Consider the following 23,889-nt stretch of genomic DNA (forward strand, 5'->3'; position numbering starts at 1 on the left):
ACCTACGATTTTGATGCGTAAATCCCATTAAAATTTCAATTGGAGTTATTTTCAAAGGGGCCTAAGAGTGTTAGGAACCTAACAGCCCTCACATCTGGGCACTCCTCATTATCATGTAAGAAAACCTTTGGTGTTTAGATTATGGACAAATCTTGCAGTGATTGACCATTGAATCTGATGGGTATGTATAACTATGATAAACCATGGTAAGCTGTCCCTCTAATGAGGCCCCCCCTCCCGGCAATTTCTTTATTCATATTTATAGCGTACCTTCACCCTTGCGCCTGAAGTTATTGCTGCACTTTGGAAATTGAAATTAAAAGAATATTCATCCATTTCTTAGTGTTGCCGTGTAGTCAGAGGTGAAAGTAAGTCGGTACGCTGTGCTGGACTGGACCGGCTTCCCCAGACTGGTGATTTACAGGGCCCGAGGCTCCCTGCACCAGCCAGAGTGTCATGCCCTCTAAATCGCTTCCAGAGTCCTGCTGCCGGAGCCCCGGGGTAGCAGCAGCAGAGCTCCGGTGGTGATTTAAAGGGCCCGGGGCTCCGGCCACTGCTGGGAGCCCCAGGCCCTTTAAATAGTCACCCGAGCCCTGCTGCCGGAGCCCCTGGGGTAGTGGCGGCAGGGCTCCAGCAGTGATTTAAAGGGCCCAGAGCTCTGCTGCGGTAGCGGCAGCTGGAGTGCTGGGTCCTTTAAATGGCCCCTGAGCCCTGGGCTCCTAGCCACCTCTGCAGCTGGTAGCTCCAGGGCCTTTAAATCTTGATGTAAAGAGCCTGGGTATTTTAAGGCCCCGCCTCTTCCAGTTGAGGCCACGCCTCTTCTGGTTGAGACCACGCCCCCTGCTCAGGACTCCGGCATACCGGTAAATCCTTTACCTTACTTTCACCCCCGCATGTAGTACATGTTATACATGCGGGGACATGCCATGAGCTACAAGCTTTAAAAGACTGGAACTTTTATTGGAAATCTGATGTACCAGAGTGATATCAAAGCAAAAGGAAAAAGCAACATGAGACAGCTAGAAGTGAGGGAAGAAATGAGGCATGTCTTAGCTGAAACTGCCACCAGTTTGTAGTACCACACTTCCTCCTCTTGATATCTGATCAGACACAGAGAGAAAAGAAGTCCTTAACTAGTAACATACCATTGTAATTTGTCAGAATACTTTATGTAATGTCCTCTCACCCATGCTGAGGTGGTAAGTTAACCTGGTTTTGCTCTCTGATGTTTAAATGCAAGTCCCAAGAGACTTAATACACTTTCCTCCATAGGAATGTGTAAAATCCACCCAGAAGTATGAACATTTTTACAGTATATTTGCCTTCTTGTTCTTCACTGACTAATGGGAAAATGAAAGCTAGGATTGTCAGGCACTGGAAGAAAACAATTCCTGAGGCCCCAATTCCCTCCTAAAATGGAAGATGCCAAAGAAATGTAGGTTCATCGCCTGATTTGAAGTTTTCTTCTATCTGGAATACAGAATAATGAGATAATAATGCTGCTGTCCAACTGACTGCTGCAAGGCATTTGTGCCTGGAAAACTTGCTACATATAACCATACTACCTGCTAGGTCACAATTCCTATTACTCAAAAAATAATTAGGAACACGTTCAATTATTAGGACTTTCAACTGAATGCCTCAATAACTTCCATTATCCCTTCAGTGCACGCCTGAAAGAACACACAAAAACAACCCCACAAAAAATATTAGAATGTAATCCCTCAAACATGCATAAGGTTCTGAAGAACACAAGCACACAGATATCCAAATACAGATACAGTTCTGGTGTTTCCTGATGTACATGGTATGGCTATATAGGGCTGAGAAGCATACCGAACAGCTGACATTACTCTTCATCTAGAGAATATTAGATACATTTAGGAAAGGAAGAATTTGGTGAATACCTGTAAGACAGACACTTCAGTGGTCATCACCAGCGCTGGAATCGGAGGGGCCAGGAGGCCATGCCCCCCTTTTTAAATAAACATAAGTGCAGAAGTCATGTCCCCTGCAGATTCTTCCCACTCCCACCCTACCCCTGGCAGTATAATAGAGTCTGCCAGGGAAGCACCTTTCTCCCACCAGGGGCTGCTGTGGCACCAGAAGAGAGCAGCTGGCTCACTGCTGGAGCAGCCAGCTGCAGAGAGGGAAGGAACACGTTTGCTGTGGTCCCCACTTCTACAAAGATTCCAGTTCCCTTGATGGTTGCTAGCTAATGTTGAAAAGGAAGATGTCTAATAGCATAACATAGTATCTTGTATGTATATATGTACTTCTGCCATCTACCGTACTGAACTTCAGACTTGATCATTGGTCCATCCTAACAGAGAAGTCAGTGGAGCTCCCACTTCCTTGTCTGATAAAAATCTGGTTTTGGAACTAAACTTTGCTCTTTGAAGCAGATATGAAGATAACTGGTAATTATGGAGCAGCCATAGACTATTACAGTACAGGACGGGTCACTTCTAAAAACTGACCTTGGCTTCAGCTGAAATACATTAAATTGACTAACTATATCAATACTCAACATTTACTATATATACAAAGAAAATAATACTGGTATATCCTGCTACCAAGACAAAAAGAACTGAGATGCTAATTTTGCATTACAGTGTTAAAAAGCCATCTGAGAAGCGATTAGTACAACACACACACACAGAGTCATTACATGTCTAAAATTGTACACAAAACCTTTTTGCATGTAAAAAAGAAAATAGATTGGTTAAGATAACTATTACTTAAATAACTGGATACCCCACCACATCCACTGATTCCTCACTGTCCCTACATGTAAACAGTCTGACTGAACCCTGCAAACATTTACCTACATACTTAACTTTACGTGTGAGGAACCCAAGTTACATCAACAGTACTCGTCAGGTGCATAAATGCACGTGGCTGGTAGTTACACAAATTAGACTTTCAGTCACTTAAGTGTATTAACTCCAGATCTTCCCTCCAAGCTCCTCCCTGCTCTCTTGCTACATCCCTCCTTTTTATGTAATGTCTGTTATTAGGTTTATAAGCTTCTTGAGTTATAGACTGTGAAGCTGTCAAGGTTCCTTCCCCACTCTGAACTCTAGGGTACAGATGTGGGGACCTGCATGAAAAACCCCCTAAGCTTATTTTTACCAGCTTAGTTTAAAACTTCCCCAAGGTACAAACTATTTTACTTTTTGCCCCTGGACTTTATTGCTGCCACCACCAAGTGTCTAACAAATATATAACAGGGAAAGAGCCAGCTTAGAAACGTTCCCCCCCCCCAAAATCCTCCCAAACCTTACACCCCCTTTCCTGGGGAAAGCTGGATAAAAATCCTCACCAATTTGCATAGGTGAACACAGACCCAAACCCTTGGATCTTAAGAACAATGAAAAAGCAATCAGGTTCTTAAAAGAAGAATGTTAATTGAAGAAAAAGTAAAAGAATCACCTCTGTAAAATCAGGATGTTAAATACCTTATAGGGTAATCAGATGCAAAACAGAGAATCCCTCTAGGCAAAACCTTAAGTTACAAAAAGACACAAAAACAGGAATATCCATTCCATTCAGCACAGCTTATTTTCTCAGCCATTTAAACAAACAGAATCTAACGCATATCTAGCTAGATTACTTACTAAGTTCTAAGACTCCATTCCTTTCTGTTCCCAGCAAAAGCATCACACAGCTAGAGAGAGCCTTTGTTTCTCTCCCTCTCCAGCTTTGAAAGTATCTTGTCTCCTCATTGGTCATTTTGGTCAGGTGCCAGCAAGGATGTCTTAGCTTCTTAACCCTTTACAGGTGAAAGGGTTTTTCCTCTGGCCAGGAGGGATTTAAAGGTGTTTACCCTTCCCTTTATATTTATGACAGAAGCCCCGAGTACTTGTTCATGCTGTTATAAACAGTAATATAATAACTCCTTAGATGTGGGCTTTCAGAGTAAAACAGTGAATTATAGGACTTTTCTGGCACAGATACTGATAATTTTCTGGCAATGTTTGATTCATACAATATATAAAAAGCAATTCTTCTCATTAATATTTTTTAGATACTTACAAATGTGTGACTCAGTATAGCATAAACACCAGACAGGTAATGTTTTAAGATCGCCATATGAAATAATTTAATTAGTATTCATATATAATACAATCTTTTGGTAATCTAGAATTCTAATAATTACCTATGCCAGTGGGCTAAAGAGTGAAGACGGCAGTGACACACAGAATGTCCAAATCAATGATTCACTCATAACTGAGATAGTGAGGGTCAGTGTTAGAGAAGAGAGCAAAAATGTTACCCCTTCAGCCTTGAACAACCAATGCAAAAAAGTTGTGGGGCCCATAAAAAAATTGTGAAAAAATGTTTTTAATATTATTCTATGGGTTCTGCTCTTGCTTACCTGTAAATCTGATGTTAATGAAAGTGTCCCTATAACGGGGTGGTTACCCCGCTCCCGAAATAAGAGGAGTGAGAACAGCTGGGGGAAGTTGACTGAGTAGCTGACCACAGGTGTGGCCAGCTCAATCAGGGCCCAGCTGGCCCTGATAAGAGGGCTGGAGGCCAGGAGCAACATGTAGTCTCTCTCTAGCTGCTTGGGAGCAGGGTACCAGAAGTACAGTAGTGCTGGGGAAGGGCAAGAGGAGCTGGGGGGTTCTAGCCTAGCAACTCCCCAGGCTGTGGCCTTGATAAAGGCCGAAAGAAGGTACTAGGGCTACAGAGATGTAGCCCAGGGATAGGCAAAGGCAGCAGGTCTAACCCCTTGCCAATGATGAGTGACCATGACAGGTAGCAGTCTTCCCCCAGAAAAGGGGGCTAGCTGATGACTGGCAGCACCCACTAAGGAAAGGTAGTTTTAGAGGGTTGGGGGTTCCCCTGGGAGGGGAGACCCAGAGAGTGGGGGTACTTCTGGGGCAGAACCCTGAGGTAAAGGGCACTGGGGGCTGGGAGGGACACGGGGCCAGCGGCAGGTGAGACACTGGTCTGTAGAGGGTGCTCCATATGCTGTAAAAGGGCTAATTTCCAGATGAGCAGCAGGAGGTGCTGCACCAGTGAGTCATTGCTCTGCTACAGTCCCCTATGGCATCTTTTGAGAGAATACTGTACATGGGAAGTAAATGGCGGGGAATATGAAGCTTCACTGCTGTAACTGGACACCTTCTCTTGAAAAGATATATTTTTAAAAAGTTTGGGGTCATGTCATCTGGAGCTGATGGGAATTAGAATTCATATGAACTATGTAACTACATCTTGGGAAGATCACCAGTTGCAATGGTGGGACAACTTATCAAGAAATCAGCATCCAGGACCTACCAAAAATTCTATATAGGAATATACAGTATCACCTGCATTTTTGCAGACTCCTAGTGAAAATGCTTTATTTCAAATTGCTTTAGACCAGGACATACAAAAGCTTTAGTCTTGTGTAGGATTTTCCATCAGTGTGAGGAAAAAAGTAGAGTGCAATGAGCCATAAAGACATTTCTTCAATCAACTATTTTGATTCACTGAAGGCTTCTTTTAATAGGTGTGTGTGCAGGAAGGCAGAAGAAAGATGTTGCTTTTTTAAAACTTCCAGACAACGTGCCAGAAACTTTGTACTTAAGATCACAGCTGGTGAAAAGTTTACAAACTTTCTGTCTTCACTTTGGATGTGAAAATACACACTTTAAAGAAGGGGGAAAAAAGAAAATCTAGTTGGGAGTTTCTGATGGAGTGAAGGAATATCCCTTTCAAGACTATGAAGATTCTTTTTATTATTATTTGTATTGCCTAAGGACTCCAGTCAGATCAGTATCCATTATGCTAGGCACACCAGAAAAAACTGCCACAAAAAAGCCAGTCCTTGCTACTTTCACTGTAAGCTCCTTAGAGCAAGTGTGAGTAAGCAGAAATGAGCTATACGTGCCCAATAGTGAGATTAGAGAAAGGTGCAGAAGAAAAAAAATTCACTGCATCCAGAAGTCAAAGCAAAACAATCAATAAAAATTGAAATAATTGCAGCTATTCCTCATTCTAATGCATTACCTTTGATTTCTTAAGCCTTTAGAGAGAGATTCTCAACTCCCAGTCCTCTGCTTTAAACTCCAGGAGTGAAATCCTAGTCCCACTGAAGTTAAGGAGTTTTGCTCTTGACTTCATGGGAGACAGGAGTTCACCGTAGACCTTGCTTCCTACTTCTAAGTAGTACTGCACTTGCAACATACAAAGCAGAGATCATTATTGCTAATGCAGACAACTTCTGAATACATGATGTTAGGAAGATTAAATGATTATTTTTAAGCTCTAGGGGTGACATACAACAGGTGATACAAATTAAGCACAGAAAATGCATGATACTGCACAGGACTTTTTAGAAGACCCTAAATTGAACCTTCACACAGCTGAGTGCTGAGGTGCAATCTCAGACAACAGTAGGTGACAAATGTTATATACCTCATTTAATACATCATCATCATGAATACATGTTTAACTATAACTAATATTAAACAGCTAGCAGCACTTGAAAGAGATGTCAACTTTTACCAAAGAGTTAAATAAACTTTCAGGCAGCAGCAGACAATAACGTTGTTGACTTTATTTTTGCTTTGTTCCATCTACAAGTCTTTACATAGTAAAGTAAATGTTCTGAATAGTTGACTTTATATATGAAGATATACAGCTACACACAGACACATTTTAATGGAAAAGTATACTCATTTTATTCTTAAATTATTCATTTTACATAAATTAGTAAATGTATATAGGCAATTAAGCTCGGAATTTTATCCAAAATGTTTAGTATTATAAAACCTGTTGTAAAGGAAACGGAACACACAAACTGAGTGGTGGGATCTAGCAAGAAAAATTGTATTCACATAACTGTTTTAAATTTTAAAAAATTAGACAGTTCTAGGGAGGAAAAGGAAACTTCTTGTCATTTTATTCAACTGCTCTACCAATTAGCTTTTTTCCAGTTGCTACAAAAACCTTTGCAAATTATTTTGTGACTTCTAAGTAAATGTAATGGATTTACCTGTGCAAAAAGACAGCTGTTACAAAATTGGACATTTGGGCTGATAAGTGCTCTGATTATGAATACTCAGAGTTGCATAAATATCTGTGCTATTCTCTGTATCCTCCATTGTGTGGGACCATTGTACCTGACCATTAAGCTATTTTTTCAAAATACTTTCCTCCTAGTTTCTATTTGTTCTCTCATCAAATACTGGCTACTATATTTTGTAGTAAGTAACAGTAGTCACATTCTTACTGCCCAGAACAGTTTTATACAAAGAATTAGGAATCATATGTTTACAGAGGCATCTTATGTTACTTTAAAACAGATGCTGTATTTTTAGTTATTTTTGCTAAAAATGTTCGTTACTTCCTGCAACATAAACAAAAGTCAAAGACCTGACGATATTAAAGTTGACAATTACTATGAATCAGAAACTCTTTTCATCTGCTTATGAAGCTATAAACATTAGATTCTATTTTTGCTATTCTTCACTAATTTCATTGTTGTATGTAGAATGTCTAAGAAATGACCATTCCAAAAAGTGAGTTATTTTTATGTCAACACAAATATCAGATGAAGCATTATTCTATTGCAGAAAATAGTTAAGTATTTCTAGGCAGTAATGAAGTCACTAAATGGGGATCGCAATCCTATTAAAATGCAGTAAATTGTTAAATTCGGGTTTGTGGACATTTATATTCCTTCTTACAAATAATTACTGAACCCACTGTATCTTATTTCAGAGTTTGAGATAAATCCTTAATGCCAGATGCTGCAGAAAGCATGGTGTTTTGTTTTGAACTCATCTGCATATAAACACCCTAGGAAATTTAAACAGGAATATTTTTAAAACGTACATTAGAAGAATATTTGTCCTGGCCACACTTCCACATGATTGTAGGCTGTCCAGAGCTGTCCATGGTACTGAAGAATGCAAGCCTTGCCCATTTGAGTAAATAATTGTTTACTCTGATTTTATTTGAGAGAAATCCATAAGCTGCTATTCAGTAGAATTAACTTGTCTGAAGAATCACACACACAAATCAAAAAGGCTATTGTTACCTTTCTGTTCTCAAGAGGTTGTCTGAAAAGGCCTAGAGACTGGAGAGCAGAAATCTTGGAGTGTTTCCAAAAAGGTGGAGACTAAAATGCCTATAGACTGAGTTTTGTCACTTGCCACCCCAGAAACTGAAGAGCAGAGACTTAACTGCTGAGGTGGAACATATGATTCCAGACAACTAATTTAAAATTATGCATAGAAGAAGCTGCTTCTGCCCAAAGAAGCAAATTTATTTCATTCCTATGCCAGTGCTTCAAATTAAAGTGAAATACAAATAATCCAGGATACCCCACCAATGCTGTGAAAAACTCTGGACACAGGTATGTCTCACACCAGCCATTGCTTGCCTATTGAGGATTATCACAGGAGAGAGAAGGCTCTCCCTGGCTCTGGCAGATTGTGTCTTTCAGGCTAAACCATTTAAAGAGCCACATGACGCTAAATGAGGTCATCAGTAAAACAGGTCACAACCACAACCATATGTAAAGGAAGGCTTTGTGAGAGCGTTTGGCATTAACATTTTTCTCAAAGAAAAACTTTATAATAGGTTTAGCTTCTCTAGGAGCACATTTACTCTTAGAGACCAGCCTCCAGAAGGGTAATTAAAGGTCATTCTAATCTTATCTATCTAGGTAGTTTTTACTTACTGAACTCAAATGGACTGCTCCCAAGAATAAAGTTCACTTGTGTTGCTAAAAGTTGCATTATCAAGCCCTAACTTTTTAATTGCATGTTAGAATCAGTTTTAAACAAAGTAGCTTTGATATTTACAGATTAGACCACCTACTTCAGGGGAAAATGCAGAATTTTCAGGCACAAAGCATAGAAAGAAATGGTTTACCTACCCGTTTCTGCAGTGAAGAGAAATGAACTATTTAGATGCAATGCGTTATTTTAAAGATAACTGCCCTTTTTACCATACTTTATTTTAATTTGTATTTTGCTGTTAAATATTTTTTTTACAATTTGGAAGATTGCTCAAGCATTATCAATATGTTTGCAGTACAATAATCTGTCAGATGTTCAATGGTAATTCCTATCCAACTAATAAGAAAAAAAATCTAGTATTACATCTACATGTTTAGCAATAGCAGTTCTTAATCAGAATGCAAATAGATTTACAAGAGAAGAGTCTTAGCAGAAAATCTCACTCTCTCATCCTACTCCCATATCCTCCCTTCAAGCCAACGTGCCACTTTTCTGCCGAAACCCAGAAAAAAGTGGTTTCTAACCGTGACTGGGATTTTCAAATGAGCTCAAGCTAGTTAGGCACTGAATTCCTATCAAATTTCACTGTGACCTGGGTGCATAACTCCCTCAGGATTCTTTGACAATCTCACCCCCTGCATTATTTTAGCATTCAAATCAGTTATGAACTCTTCTGTATCCTATTAAAGTATTAATTGTATAATGAGCTATAATGAGTTTGTGGCTATAATTCCCAAATGTTACTCATTAATACAAACATTAATGCTAAAAAGATTGTAATTTAGAATTATTGAAGTCTTTGAATGTGTCTGCAATCTCTTCTGCAAAACCTGTGGTTTCTTATTAAGAGACTTAATTTCCAGGAAACACATCTTACATAGATAATTAAAGCAGGTAGAGTCAGAGGCCTTATTGTGGGAGGCCTCTCATGCTTGATCTATTGTTCCCTCTGGCCTTCCTGACTGGTTGTATGGGCTGAATCTTGCTCCACTGAAATCAATGGGAGTTTTGCCACTGGACTTCAGTCAGACCAGGATCAAACCATATGTTGGTGGGGCAAGGTATCTGAGGCAGGTAGAAAAGTACTGGTAATAGTCAGAGCTAGTCTGATCATCCTTTTTTGGAGGAGATTCCCCCCCCCCCCATACACATACACACACACACACCTGATTAACGGAGTTTTCCACATTCCTGACAAGATTCACAAGGCAAAAAAAAAAAAAAAATAGCAACCACCTCCCAAGAATAGGAAGGGTAGCAAAGTGTCAGGGACATGTATGTTGTACTGTATCAGTGCTGTTAATGAGAGTCTATACAGGTAACCTGGAAGGGCTTGATTGGGATCCTCCCACAAGGACTCCTAACCAAAGTTATGATAAAGTCCAAGGTAAGCTTTGGAGAAGGAGGTGGCTAAAAGACAGAAAGAATGTTTTACATATAGGCTGGAACCTTACTACCATGCACAGACACACCACACCACATGGATAAAGTAAATGGAATCACATTGGCATAAGAACAGTGAACAGAGTGCTGAATTAGGCACAAGATTTTTAAAAAGATTTAAAAGAATAAATAAATGTACAAAATTAGATGAAGTTTAACAACAAAAATTTGTTTTAGTTTGTCCACAAAATTCTAAGAAGTGATATCCTGGACTTTAGCACACTTGCAGCAGTACTAAATTAATTGGGGAGTAACTGAAGAATTATATTTGAATTAAGTTTGAATCTGTTATATTAAATGGCAGAAAAGGAGGATGCCTACTATACATTTGAAATCCATATGCAACACTTGCTGCCCAGTTGAATTATGCAAGTGTATAATTTCAGTAGTTTAAGGTTTTTCTTTGAAAAATGCAAATGCATTGTAAAGTTGAAGCATGCACTGTCCTTATGGAAGTTCTGCTGTAAATATAATGTAATGTTCTGTAAATGCAAAGAACAGAAATGAGCTGAAGTCCAGTGATTATATCACTAAGATCTTAGCTGTGCACTGGAGGTTTTGAAAGGGGTCTGATTTTTGAAGAATTCTGAAGTACATTTATTTTCCTACAATAGCTGGAATCAGAATCATGGTAGTCAACCAAAATTACTTGGGATGGCTCAATTTGGTCCTTAATATAGAAACTGCCTAATGGAGAGACCCACTACAGATGGCTTTTCCTCCTAAATAAAGTGGCAATCTATTATAACAGTAAAGTTGTGATTTGGGGGAGATCACACAGAGCTGCAATAAGGATGACATTGCTGGATCATCTCATGGAGGCTTGTTGCTTGTCCATCTCCAGCTGAGGGGTGTCCCGCTTGGCAGCCCTGGCCTAGCATGTGTGTCACTTGAAGGCATCCCAATTACATGGAATTATCATTCTATTTAAGCAGCAGTCATCACCATTTATCATCATTAGGTTTAAATCAGGCCTGCCAGACACTGTTGTTAGTCCTCAGAACCACCATAATGTTTTTTCTCTCTCTTTCTTTTGGTTGGTGGGGCTGGGGTGGCAATCCTTTTCCTGACAGTCTAAATTATTGAAATATTTTCTTTTCAACCCTTCTGATACGTTCCTTTTGGAAGTGTATGGTTGATAAAGATTATTGTTGCTTTCCACTGTGAAAAGTTTTAAATTCAGGTCTTTTGTGCTGTATCTAGAGACAAATGGATGCATAGTAAGATTTTAAAATTAAACTTGTAGATTTGATGGGTCCCAATTAAATAGATTTCTTAATGGGAGAGGGTGTTATATTACAAAGTATACTTCTAAATATAAAAAATTCCAGTACATAGGAAGCTGTTCAAAATACTTCTGTATCAAGCCTCATAAATCATTCACACTATATCTGTTGCATAGATCCAAGAACTAAAAGTTAGTTAGTTTGTAATTTCACAATCATTGAGTGCCAGAAAATATTAACATATCCTCTCTTCATAATGCATGTGCACCATTCACATACGTTTTGTATGAAGGAGTAAATAACCTGCAAAGTTTGAAATACATTGCATACACAATTTCATTAAAATGTGCAGTCTTTGATTATAAGAAGTTCAGAAAAGTTGGATTTCTGACTACCTATAATCTTTACATTTTAACTAAAGTTACTTGTGACTAAAACTCTTAAACCCTAGAGGTAAGCCTTTACTTTCATTAATTGTCATTCTAACCAGCCCTGGTGCCAGAAGAAATGAGGACAAACATGGCAGCAGTCCAAAAAAATAAATGGGAGCCCTTAGCACTATCTGCTTCTTATAAGCCAGCCAAAAGGAGGAGCAGGCACACCTGGAGGCAATGCTATTGAAATGCCACTGAGACAAGTAGCCCTGGCTCCAGTGGCAAAAGGCCCTATAAACAAAGCCTGCTGACTGGCTTAGTGAGGAGGAAGAGTATTATTTGTTTAACATCGGGGACACAGTGTCTTCTGCATGTATAGCCAGCTCACTGCCCACTGTGGATACTATCTTAAATAATGTAGTTGAAGACAACATGCTAGGTATGAGGGCTGGAGGATGCAGTCAACACACATACAGTTTTTATGTACATTTTTCTCAAACAAAGAAATAAACACTTGTACTGGGAAGAGCAGTGATAATAAAATTATGTTTCTAACTCTTCAAAGATTGTGAGTTTCCTTCTCTAATAGCTCCCTTTCTATAGCATGAGTTTCACGTCAGTGCTTCACTTTAAAAACAAGAGTTTTTTGAATACATGAATGCAGGTAGCTGGTCTAAAACAAGTACCATTGCATAGAATTAAAGGCATTTTAATCAACGGTTTGTCAAGCTGCTGAGATTCAGAGTGACACAGATTCAGTTCAAAGACAAAATGTAATATGGTTATCTGCAGCAAACTAGTCTAAGCCACAGCTCGCTGAAGCCCTATACATATGAATGGTGCATGATCAGAATCAAGTTAAGGAGGGTTCACATCACCATAGATCAATAAGTAGTGATCAAATGATTGATTACGTGTCAGGCACATCATACTGCCCTCAGGGAAATTCGATTTTACTGGCTTTCCTAAGTTTATGAAATCAAATAGCCTTTAAAAAAAACCCACCTTATAAAAACCCACTAGAAATGAAAATTGTGATATGATTGACTGAAGAGAATTTCAACCCAGTAAATTAGGGTTGAGGCAGCTGGTTTAGAGGAAGAAATTAATCTGATCATTTTGCCCCAAAATTCCCATAACTTCTTAATGATTATTTTTAATTATTGCTTTATGTTTCTGTATTCCTGGTTCTAACTATGACCAAAAGAAGGAAGTATCACATTTGATGAATTCAGAGAATTCAAATTATAAATTCCAATTACTATCTGAACTTGAGGTTCAAACAGTGTTAGTCATCCTGACTCAGTTTATGCACATTTTGGATATATCACTTTGCAATATGTACTGTGTATATGGGGCAATGCCTGGCCAATCCATCTCAAATGCACATCTCAGGTTCTGACCAGTTGTGTGTGTGGGGCTTCTTTGTTTGGGTTCCCCTCCCCCTCCCCCCCACTTAGGTAGCCTTTTCATCAGACTGTTACCCTCCATATTTTTCAGTCCTTTGTATGTTTCTTTTCTGCTTTCTTTCATGTCTGATTTTCAACAGGGGGTGCAAAAAAGGGAAATAGGTAAGATGAGAAAGGGGGAAGTAAAAAATAAATTAATATGTTTTAAAATATAGTGACTGCTCTCAGCCTGGAACTTCCCCTTTCCTTGACAGTTTCTTTAACAGCATTTTATTACCTCATAGGATAACTATATTAAAAGATTGTAAGATGCTCAAATGCTTTGGTAATTGGGTCCTGACAAGTACTGTAGCTAAGATAGCTAGTCCTTCACCTTCAAAAAACAGATTCTGTTTTTTTTAAAGGGAGACAATAGAAGAGTCTTAGCATTATCAAAAGTCAAGGAAAATGACTTCCTCTTTCTTTATTCTAACTTTGGCAAGTTTACTGAGGACTGGAATTCCTGAAGTGAGCATTTCTTTAAAAAAAAAAAAAAAATCCCAAAAGCAACCCTAGTGTCCATGCTTTATTTTCCACATAAAATAATAAAACTCAAAATATACTAATTTTGTTGGAAGAAGTGAAAGCAATACAAGTAGTTTTCCAGATTAAGTTACCTCCTTCCACCCCCACTGCAAAATGAATTATCTTTGAAATCACCCAAGCCCTTAAACCACAAAAAATGTTCCTGAGCGGGAGGAGAGAGCCATCTTGTGGTATTTCAGCAAATATAAAGCATGATCAAGAAATGGCTATTTAAAATATCCAGTGACATTCCAGTGTCTCACAAACTAGATCTACATTTGTTTTATCTATTAGAGGATAATAACCCATTTAGTGCATATTATATTACATTCAGAACTCAATATTGCAGTATCGGTTCATACTAAGAAAGTGGCCTCTAGGTATGAACAGAAAACATCTAAAAATAAAACAGTAATATTTTATTGAACACTTTCAAGTTTAATATGGCCTAACCCACTATGGTGTCACAGAAGACAATGGCTAGGGGAAACAGTTTATTTAGTTTAAGTTTATCTGGATAATGTAGTTGATGGGCTAAAAAGGGCCCTTCAGAAGAGCTGTGTGCTTAATACTATAGGATTTTGTTGTTTCTGTGCAAAAGGTAGCAGATTATACGAAATTCTGTTGCTTGATTTTTAGAGTGTTGGATTCCTGAATGAAAATTGATTTCCAGACTTAAATTTTTACCAAATCAAGTCATGGTTAAACTGACAAGTATCAAATTCACATGTAAGTACGGCTAAGTATCTTCCATCTACTTGTGATATGCAAGAACAGGTTTTCCAGTCTGTTAGTGAATTTTGAGGTCACCAATTACTGTCCCTATGACCCAATAAGCAATATACAATGTACCTGACCAATATATACTTTCCACTGTTTAGGAGACAATGCCCCAGCCAAAAGCTAGAATGCCCCCTGCCTTGATCTATTTGAAAGGCCTGGCATGCCATGATAGGTTACAATCTCCTACATGTTTTTGGAAGCTATTTGTATTTTTTGTGTTTTCACTCTGAATCAGTTAAGTTATATCAAAATCAATGTAATCGGTCACAGATTTGAAACAGGTTATAGATGAGTATGATCAATTCATTTATTTTTAGACCCAAAGAGTTCCAGAGATGGTCACAATCTTCATAATGTTCCTGAGTATAGATATTGCATTTGGTTCTCTAATTTACCACATTTTAGAAAAGTGTGTAAAAATCTCCCCTGAAGAGGCACAAATATTCCTTCCAAAGCTAGTTATAATTTATGATCATTAAATTGGCTTATATACCTCTCTTTTAGAGAGCAGCATAGGAATCACATTTATATTGCAGAACAGCACCAAGGTTCCCCACCTTTTCCTGGAGAACACAAACACAAAACTCTGAGGATATACTTAACTAAGGATCCATACTTTTTTCAGGAGAACAAAATATCAATGAAAATCTGTCCTCCAGCGGCTGCTATCACCACCTAAAATGCTTAGCAATCAATGTTGTTCCATGTGGCTCTGGGAAAAATGGTCTGATGCACGGTTGCAATCTTACTTGTTTAAACACTTTTGCCTTAATGCATGTTTGAGAAACCATGAAAAGTTTTTACTTTGTAATTAATTAGTCAAAAGCTTAATCCTAAATTCCCCCCACCGGACTTGACTAGTTCATTTATATCAGTGCCTACTGGTGAAACCAGCGAAGAAGTAGTTGTAGAGAGAAACTGTACTTACAGGAGTGCTGCCAACGGAAAAAGTGTTCATGCTGATCGAACTGCTCATCTTGTCAGATGACAAGGAAGGTGGTGATGGACTGCGCTTCTCCAAGTGGTCCTGGCACGGCAAATCCTGACGCTGTAGATATTTGCGCCATGCTTGCTGAATACTGATTGTAATTCAAAATACAAGTGAATATGTATAAACAACAGGTTCTCCATCCAGCACAACTTCGTAAAGTTCGAGGAGACTTTCTCTGGGGGGGAAAGCTACATGCATTGTATTAGCAAAAAGGTATCCAACTTATTTAGTCCTTTTTTGCTTTGTGACTTACTTGTGAACAGATAAGCTTTTACTAATATTATTTATATTTTTTCAACATATATTATGAGAACAGATAACAATCCATAGAGGGTTCTTATATTACCCACTATGTCTGTTGTTTGTGGTGTGCTATTGGCTACCTAAGTCAAATGGTTTCTGCTCCTTCATTGGCTATCTCAAACTTTATAAACAGAGAGGAAATATTCCTGGTGTGAATAGTGGATACTCATATTCATATACAACACACTTGTTCACATGGAAGTTCAAGTATTCACACTCAGAACAGCCACTTACAACCCCAAAAAGCATTCAGAAATATGCCCACAGAGAAGCAAACAATAAAAAGATACTAACATGGTTGACCCAAACAACTATTCAATATAGAGCATTTGCATTAGTCACTCAATTCTAACAAAGATATTCGATAGACGAGAAATATTTATGCACTTTAAAAGTGTAACTGGAAACAAGAATTGCTTAGGAATTCTTGGAATTGCAAAAGTGATTAACTCCTTGAAGACTATAATTACATCAACAATTCTAAAACATCTTAAATAGGTTGTAATAAGTAAACATCTGTCTCATCAGAGAAAAGATGGGCTTCAGAAGCTCATTTGTCAATCTTGCTGCCAGCTTATGATACAGACACAATTAGAATATCAGAGGCCAGATCCTGGCCCATACCGAATCCACTTTGTGCTGCTGTAGAAGGACAAAGGGGACTTAAGATTGTCTTAAATAAGCAACTGAGGAGTCATCTGGAATGGGGCATTTTCAGCTGTCACTGAACTAGAGCTCTATGCCACCCCTTCCATGGAGGGAGCATATTGGGGGCACACCAGGGCACTCCTGGAACATGCTATGGCTCTGTGATTCTTACAACATGTAACTTCCCATAGCTTTTGTGCAGAAAAGGAAAAATATGACCCTATGTGACTATGAGTTATAGTCCATTTCTACCAGATAATTTGTATGATCAGCCTGGGCATTTTCTCATTGCACTAATTTCTCTGTTTATTTCAACATATACATATCCCACTGTAATTTTACCTAGCCAGGACACCAGCAGGAGGGAGTCATACACAACACACCTTAAAAGAACACTAAGGTTCTGATGCAAACTAGCAAAAACTAAAGTCAGAAGTTAAGGCTGAATTGGTCTTGGGAACAGAAGCACCACACTGGCAGACTCCTCCTTCCAAAGTTACATAAGGAGCTTTTCATTCCAAATTTTCAGCTTGAAACAAGTTTATAGAGTTCTCATATTAAATTCAGTAATTTATGAGAGTACCATGTAATGTATACTTGATTTTGGGTGCTAAACAAATACAAACAATAAAAAGACTTTGCTTTCGAAGTGAAATTTTATTTTTAGAGCATGATTTCAAATACTCAGATTCCCCATTCCTAATTATATCTCTGTTGCTGTACTTGTCACCAGATGGCAGTGTGATATCAACTATGCATTTATGGGCGGGGGAAGACAGATTTGTAAGAAATATTAGTCATCAAAATATCTAGAACAGTAATAGCTTTAATGTGAAATATTTGAATGCATTCAAGGTATAATCTACGTACTCCGCAAAAAGTCGGTACTAAAAACTGTTGTAATGCTCCTTATTTATCTATTGTTCTAGTCTAACAGGCTATTTATAACATCTTTTAGGTTTAAAACAATGGAGGTTTTCATTTAATTGGGTGTGAAAATTAATAAAACAATCGATAAAATAACCCCCAGATGATTTTGATATTACATTAATTTATTTTATGCTTCCCTCCTTTTTCAGTTTTTGATGTACACCAAAGATTTTTTTTTTGATTGACAACATGTAAATGCAACAGAGAAGTCAGGGAGAAGGCTGGGGGCTTTAGGTGCTGAGTACAAAGGCAATTAAGATTTTTGGACCTGAGGAGGTGGACATGGGAGTCATGTTGGATTGTGTGATAAGCACATTAGCTGCTTGTGCCTACTAAAATATCCCTTCTATTTCGGCAGGGGAGTGGCCATCCTGGGTGTCTGGTTCAGAGGGAGGGTGTGACCTCTAGTATCTAGGTTCCCTCTCCTTCTCCTTTCCACCTGCCCACAATGCACGTGAGGATCATGCGTGGGTAGGGGTGGGGGAGGCTGGAGTCTCCTCCCCTGGTCACCCACTGGTTAATTCAGTGCATGAAGGAGCTGATTGGCTCTACCAAATCTCCCATCCCCTCTGTATTTAAGCATTCCAAGTATCTAGCACCCATTCTTGCCCCTGGATGCTTCCCCACCCACCCGTCCTGTAGGAGGTATAGGTGTGTCACAGCTGGCTTTCCAGGCTTGCTGGAGGTCTGATGAAAACCCCTGATCCTTCCTTAGGATCAGGAAGGAATTTTTCCCTCTGAGCAAGATTGGTATCGGATGGTGGGTTTTTGTTCTGTTATTATTGCTTTTGGCACAGCATCCTGGAGGTGTGGTAGGTGGAGACAAAGGTAAGGGACATCACCTGCAAGGGTGGAGGTAACAAAGTCCAAAACAGGTAGGACGTGTCCAGTGTGAGTAATACGCTTCAGGGGCCCAGCTCCTGTGAAAAACCTGAGCATAGAAGATAGGAGGTAGTGGTGGACTGTGAACTCTCCTCATCTGCCCTCATTCCCACTTGCAAGGGGAAGGTGGTGGGATTCAGCAATGCACTGAGCCAAACTCATGATTAAGGTGACCAACCCTAATTCCTTGGTTGAATAGCATGAACCCATTTAACCTCTCACAGGACTCGGTTAATGCCCAGTCAGCCCCCACTTACTGTTAAATCTAATAAATGACCACCTGCTGGTTTAAGTTCATTCTCGTGTCTATGTCTTTGTTCTCTGTCATGCCCTGATCTTTAGGTTTCAGAGTTAACAACCCTTTGAGAAAGATGCCAACAGTTCACCTCTCCCACAGCTATTGTTACCTACAGGTTACCTGCAGACTCAGGAAGACATATAAATATTGATTTACATTGGGTTAATATTCTTAAGAATTTATTCACAGGTGTGAGAACTAGAAAATTTTAAAAAACCAGTGAATACTTAAAAAGAAAAGGAGGACTTGTGGCACCTTAGAGACTAACCCATTTATTTGAGCATGAGCTTTCGTGAGCTACAGCTCACTGCATCGGATGCATACTGTGGAAAGTGTAGAAGATCTTTTTATACACACAAAGCATGAAAAAATACCTCCCCTCCTTTTCATGCTCTTTGGGGTGGGCACTAGTATAGAAAAAAAAATGCATGAATGAAAATTAGATATCATCTCACTATACCCAAATAGTACAACTACCAAACTTTGTGCAACTCCATGTGAGATATTTTATGAACATTTAATGAGCTTGTGATACTTTGTACCTCGGAGGAAACACCTTACACCCCCATTTTCATTTTTATAAAATGATCGAGCGGTATCCAGTGCAAAGTTTGTCATGTTGAGTGTCTTCAGAAGGCTCATGATGCACTGAGCATGGCTGTTATAGTAATTGTTACAGTAATGTTATAGGTTATAATTTCATGTATGTAGTTATGAGGCTGAAAATGTATCCTGTGGCTTAAAATAAGCCCAGGAAAAAACTTTCCAAGAGCAGGGTGTTGGGTTAGGTAGGTGGGTGGGAGGTGGTTGTCTTGAGTAGCTGGAAGGCTGGATACTATTAGGGTGTGCTGTTGGGAATGGGCTGGGATTGCTGGGGGTGGGGAGGTAGAGTGCTGTACCGGTAGCTGAGGGTCTGATGGCTCTGAGGGTGTGGCTGGGGCATGGTCAGGTGTTTAGGGTCTAGCAGGGAGGCAAGGGTCTGGAGTCAGGCAGAGGGTCTGGGGTCTCTCTAGGGCAGTAGGCTGGGAGTTTGGAGGAACCTGGGCCAGTACAGAACCTCCTCTCTTTCTGCACCTCACAGTGAGTCACCGGCCACTCTTCCCCACTCTGGGGCTGTTCTTCCTCCTTCTCTGCTTGGATGCAGCAGGGAGAGGTAGCCATGAAGCCTGACGACTTGAAGTTTGGCTTCACCGTGGCCGCAGATGGACCTGCAGCACTTGCCCTCAGCTCCACCAAATGTATGATATTCAGGCTGAGCAGCAGGCATGAGTGACCGGGCTGCCAAACATGGGAGTATCACATGAGATGAGTGGTAGTACTGAGAAAGCCATAAAATCATTGCTGACATGCTTTGGATTATTTCCCAAGACACTGGATGGACTGCTGTGTCACATGCTCAGTATGATACCATGCTTCCATCAGAAAGAATGCATAAATGCCAGAGTTTAGGTTCAGATTCTTCTTATTTACAGAGTAGCAAATATTTAAAGATGCAGTATTATATTCTAGATTTTTGACCATCCACTTGTTCTACAAATTCCATCTGCAATTCTCCCATACTTCCATATTTATTCATTTTTGTCTGTTTATACACCAACCCAAATTAATATTAAGCCTAGTGTGTCTTCTGTTTATTCTCTCCTTCCCCCTGAATTGTCCAGGATGTTGCAATTTTCATGGGTCACATTATTTTTCATCTCTACACCTAAGTCAATCTCATCAATTTGTCATTTTCTATAGTCTTCTGTGTTACTCCCCAGTAATCCTTTCCACCACCTAATTCCAGGTGCAAGTCTTAAGATAATGGAGTCCAAATTGCAAAAGAAATGGTTCATTTCAAGAGAAAATGTCTTCTAAAAATGAAGACATGCTCATTATTTTTGTTAGAACAAAGAAATCGTCCTGGTCTCATTTGTAACTGGGCGCAGTCACAAATGGGGGGCAGTGACCCAGAACAACAGGCATTTTGAATAATGCATTAACCATGGTGTTAGAGCCTGATAAGTGCCCATTTTAGTCAATGGGCAACTTTCCTTAGAGTCCCAACGTGACACACTGTACTTCAAAGTAACTCCCTGGAACCCCATATTCACCACTGTGATACAATAGGATATGTTCCATACAATGCATGCCTTGGGAGGTATCATTTAAGAAGTCTTGATCTGTTGAACCTTAACATCCTGTTGAATTGCATGTGTTGTTATTGTATGTGAAGTTTCGAAGTATTGCTATATGCACTTGTGAAGGAGCAAAGAGACTGCAGCCAGGCACAGCAGGGGTTCAAGAACACCTATGGGTTCAACTAGCTCTGCCCTGTTATACCTGCAGCCAATGCCAGGCCTGGAGGAAGAAAAAAAGGGAGCCTGGCAGAAATTCTCGGCATGCCTGCCTGAAGGCACAGACGAGCAACCTGCTGCCAGTGCAGCCACTGGAGGCAAGTAAATTTTTGTCTGCCGAGGTGAGCCCACAGATAAGCCCCAACTGTGGGGCAACTGGACTTGCAGGGTCATGCCCCAAACGAAAAGGACTTGCATAAGGAGCAGGCCAGGAAAACAGACCCTGAACCCCCACTCACGGCTGGGAGAAAGTCCCATCTCCCCTGTTTAGGGGTTGAGCGATACAGGACCCTGGGCCAGGACCTGAGGGAGAAGGAGGGGTCAAGTCCCCCTACAGCCCCCCAACCAATGATCTAGCCAGTAGGCTACCCGGCCACTGAGGGCCCTATCGGTACTACTGAAATATATTGTGAGGTTAGGAAACACCCAGTGTCAGCCTTTCAGGAAGGACAAAGGAGCACCTATCACTGGTCAGATGGGTGTTGATGGCCCATCAATAAAACAATCCATTCTCCCAGAAGCTCCTTACAGAAGGCATGTACACAATGGAGGCTGCTTTACCAAAGGGGACTGACTGATCCCTGGGTCACAGCAAGGATCTTTCTAGCAGCTGGAAGAAGGCATAAAAAGAGAGACCGTGACATCATCACTTGGCCTCCTCCCCTCATCTCAACACCTGGAAGAGCATCTGGAAGAAAAAGACTTTGAAGTGGGGAAGCTTGGTCCCAGGTCGGAAGGGCTCCAGTCTGTGCATTGAGGAAACGGAAGCTGCCTGTGCCATTTGTTAGAATGAGACACTGCTTGATTTAAATCTTGCTAAACCTGTTTAAGTTAGAACTTAAGAAACAAAAATAAATTGAGTTTAAGTAACCAACTCTGATCTCTATGTCAGCAAGTCATCACTTAAAATCTATCTTTCTGTCGTTAACAAAACGGTTATATTTTACCTAAAATTGTGAAGTGCTTGAGGAATCTTAGCTCAGACCACACAGCCTAGTGCAGGGGTCTCAAACTCAAGTGACCATGAGGGCCACTGCATTGGCCTGAGGGCCGCATCACTGACACCCCCCCATCACTGCCCCCAATCCCGCCCCCACTCCACAGCTTCCATGAGGCTCTGCCTCTTCCCACCCCTTCTCTGCCCCCATTCCAACCCCTTCCCTGAAGTCCCCACCCCAACTCCATCCCCTTCCTGCCCCCCAGGGAGTTGAGGTGCAGGGTGCAGCAGGGGGTTGGGGTGCAGGCAGGGGGCTCAGGGCAGGGGGCTGGGGTGCAGGATGCAGGAGGGGCTCAGGGTGCGGACTCCGGCCGGTGCCGCTTACCTAGAGCGGCTCCAGGGTGGCAGCAGTGTGCACCGGGGCCAGGGCAGGATCCGGCCTGCAGGCTCTAGTTTGCCCACTCCTGGCCTGGAGGTAGGCCAGGGCGGGGGAGGAAGAGGAGGGGGTGCGGGCAGGCACGGGCTGCTTGGCTGGCTGCAGGAAATAGCATGCAGCCTGCGGGCCGTGTGTTTGAGACCCCTGGCCTAGTGTATGTTCATTCCACACTGAGGGAGTGGCAAATGAGCTTATACTGGCCAGGCTTCTGACCAGTGCAAGATGTTGCAGTTCATGGGTGCAAGGGTGGAGAGCGTCGGGGAATTGGCTGAAGTCTCCCTATTGATGGTTCATGAGTAACTCAGTTGGGTGTGTCCCTGCCTATTGATGGCTGTGAAAGTGCAGTGCCTGCCAGAGGCTTGTGACTTGACATTAGCATCATAGCATGGGGGACACCCACATTGGTGGGTTTGGAGGGCTCAGCAGTCCCACAGTCCAGGTTGCACCCCAGGGAACTTGTGACACCCAGGTCCGGGTTAGGCCCAAAATAGTGTCCCTTATGGCATCACGAGTCTATAGATACTTTGGAAGTAAACACCTAAGTACATTTGTTTTGACTTTATACAATGATTTGGAAAATGTTTAGAGAATCTACTAAGACTTCAAAACCTGTGTGTTATTGAAGTAGTTAAAAATTATGATTTAAAACTTGTGACTTCACCCATGAAACATTTATATCTTGTTCACTTCAATCAGTTTTATGGTTTAGTGCATTACGTTTATATGGAGATGCACTTATCCGTAACACATTTTCCATTTTCAATAAAGGGAGGATATTAAATTTTCCAGACATAACTATCTTCTAGAAAATTCTCTGAAAATATATATATATTATTGAATCTAGTCAATATTTGCATCACTAAATGACACTGACTGGATTTTAATTTGAAACCTTATGTCCCATTAATATTTTAATATTGTATTAATATTTTAATATCTTGAAAACATTTGAGCTTTGCCTTCCAGCAGAAAGTGAAATTCAGTGTGAAATGTAGTTATGAATAATGTTCTTTAAGTAAATTTGCATTGTATCTTGGAAGTTGAGTGAGGCTACTTGAGGCAATTTAAATTTAAGCACCTAAGTTTTCTAAGTTTTCAAAAATGCTACAAGGGGCCTTCTTCCCTGTCTCTGTTTTCTCTTTCCCTCTAGGGATGTACAAATTCCCTTTACATAGAGTTATCAGGCAGGTTCTGAAATAGTCTGTCAATTTTACATGGTTAAATACGAAATGGGTACAACTGTAACAAGTACAGCATTAAGGCCCCAGTTCAGCAGAGCCACTCATATGCTTAAGTTAGTCATGTGCTTAATTACCTTGCTAAACTGAGGCCTCAGAGATTTTTTCCTATTTAAAGCTACTTAGAAATCCAAAACAAACACTAGATAAATTCAGCTCCACAGAAGTTTAACAGTCTCAGCTGTATTGCTGAATCATTTAAACATCTTATATTACTTACATTTTCACTTTTGATTCCAGGGGCTGTAAGTTGATAGGATATTTTTCTATATTATTCTCCACATCCATAGCAATCTGATGGCTATAAAAAAAAGTTTTAATCTATTTCAGCTGACATTTTTATA

The 23,889-nt window shown here is 40.2% G+C and overlaps 1 protein-coding gene across 2 annotated transcripts in view; it reads right to left on the reverse strand.

Annotated features, from left to right (window-relative positions):
- The window catches only part of IQCJ (IQ motif containing J), a 108,344-nt gene that overhangs the window by 67,382 nt on the left and 17,073 nt on the right, over positions 1 to 23,889 (reverse strand). Inside the window, exons 3-6 of one of the 2 annotated variants that reach the window (XM_073359543.1) lie at positions 23,766 to 23,846; positions 18,973 to 19,005; positions 15,475 to 15,625; positions 11,336 to 11,389 (exon numbers count right to left, since the gene is read on the reverse strand). In XM_073359543.1, the coding sequence (XP_073215644.1) occupies positions 11,336 to 11,389; positions 15,475 to 15,625; positions 18,973 to 19,005; positions 23,766 to 23,846 (319 nt within the window). Of the gene's footprint in view, positions 1 to 11,335; positions 11,390 to 15,474; positions 15,626 to 18,972; positions 19,006 to 23,765; positions 23,847 to 23,889 lie in introns of those variants that run through there. The other variant, XM_073359544.1, reaches the window with a different exon arrangement.

Source organism: Lepidochelys kempii, chromosome 9 (genome assembly GCF_965140265.1).
Source record: "Lepidochelys kempii isolate rLepKem1 chromosome 9, rLepKem1.hap2, whole genome shotgun sequence".
Classification (NCBI taxonomy): domain Eukaryota; kingdom Metazoa; phylum Chordata; order Testudines; family Cheloniidae; genus Lepidochelys; species Lepidochelys kempii.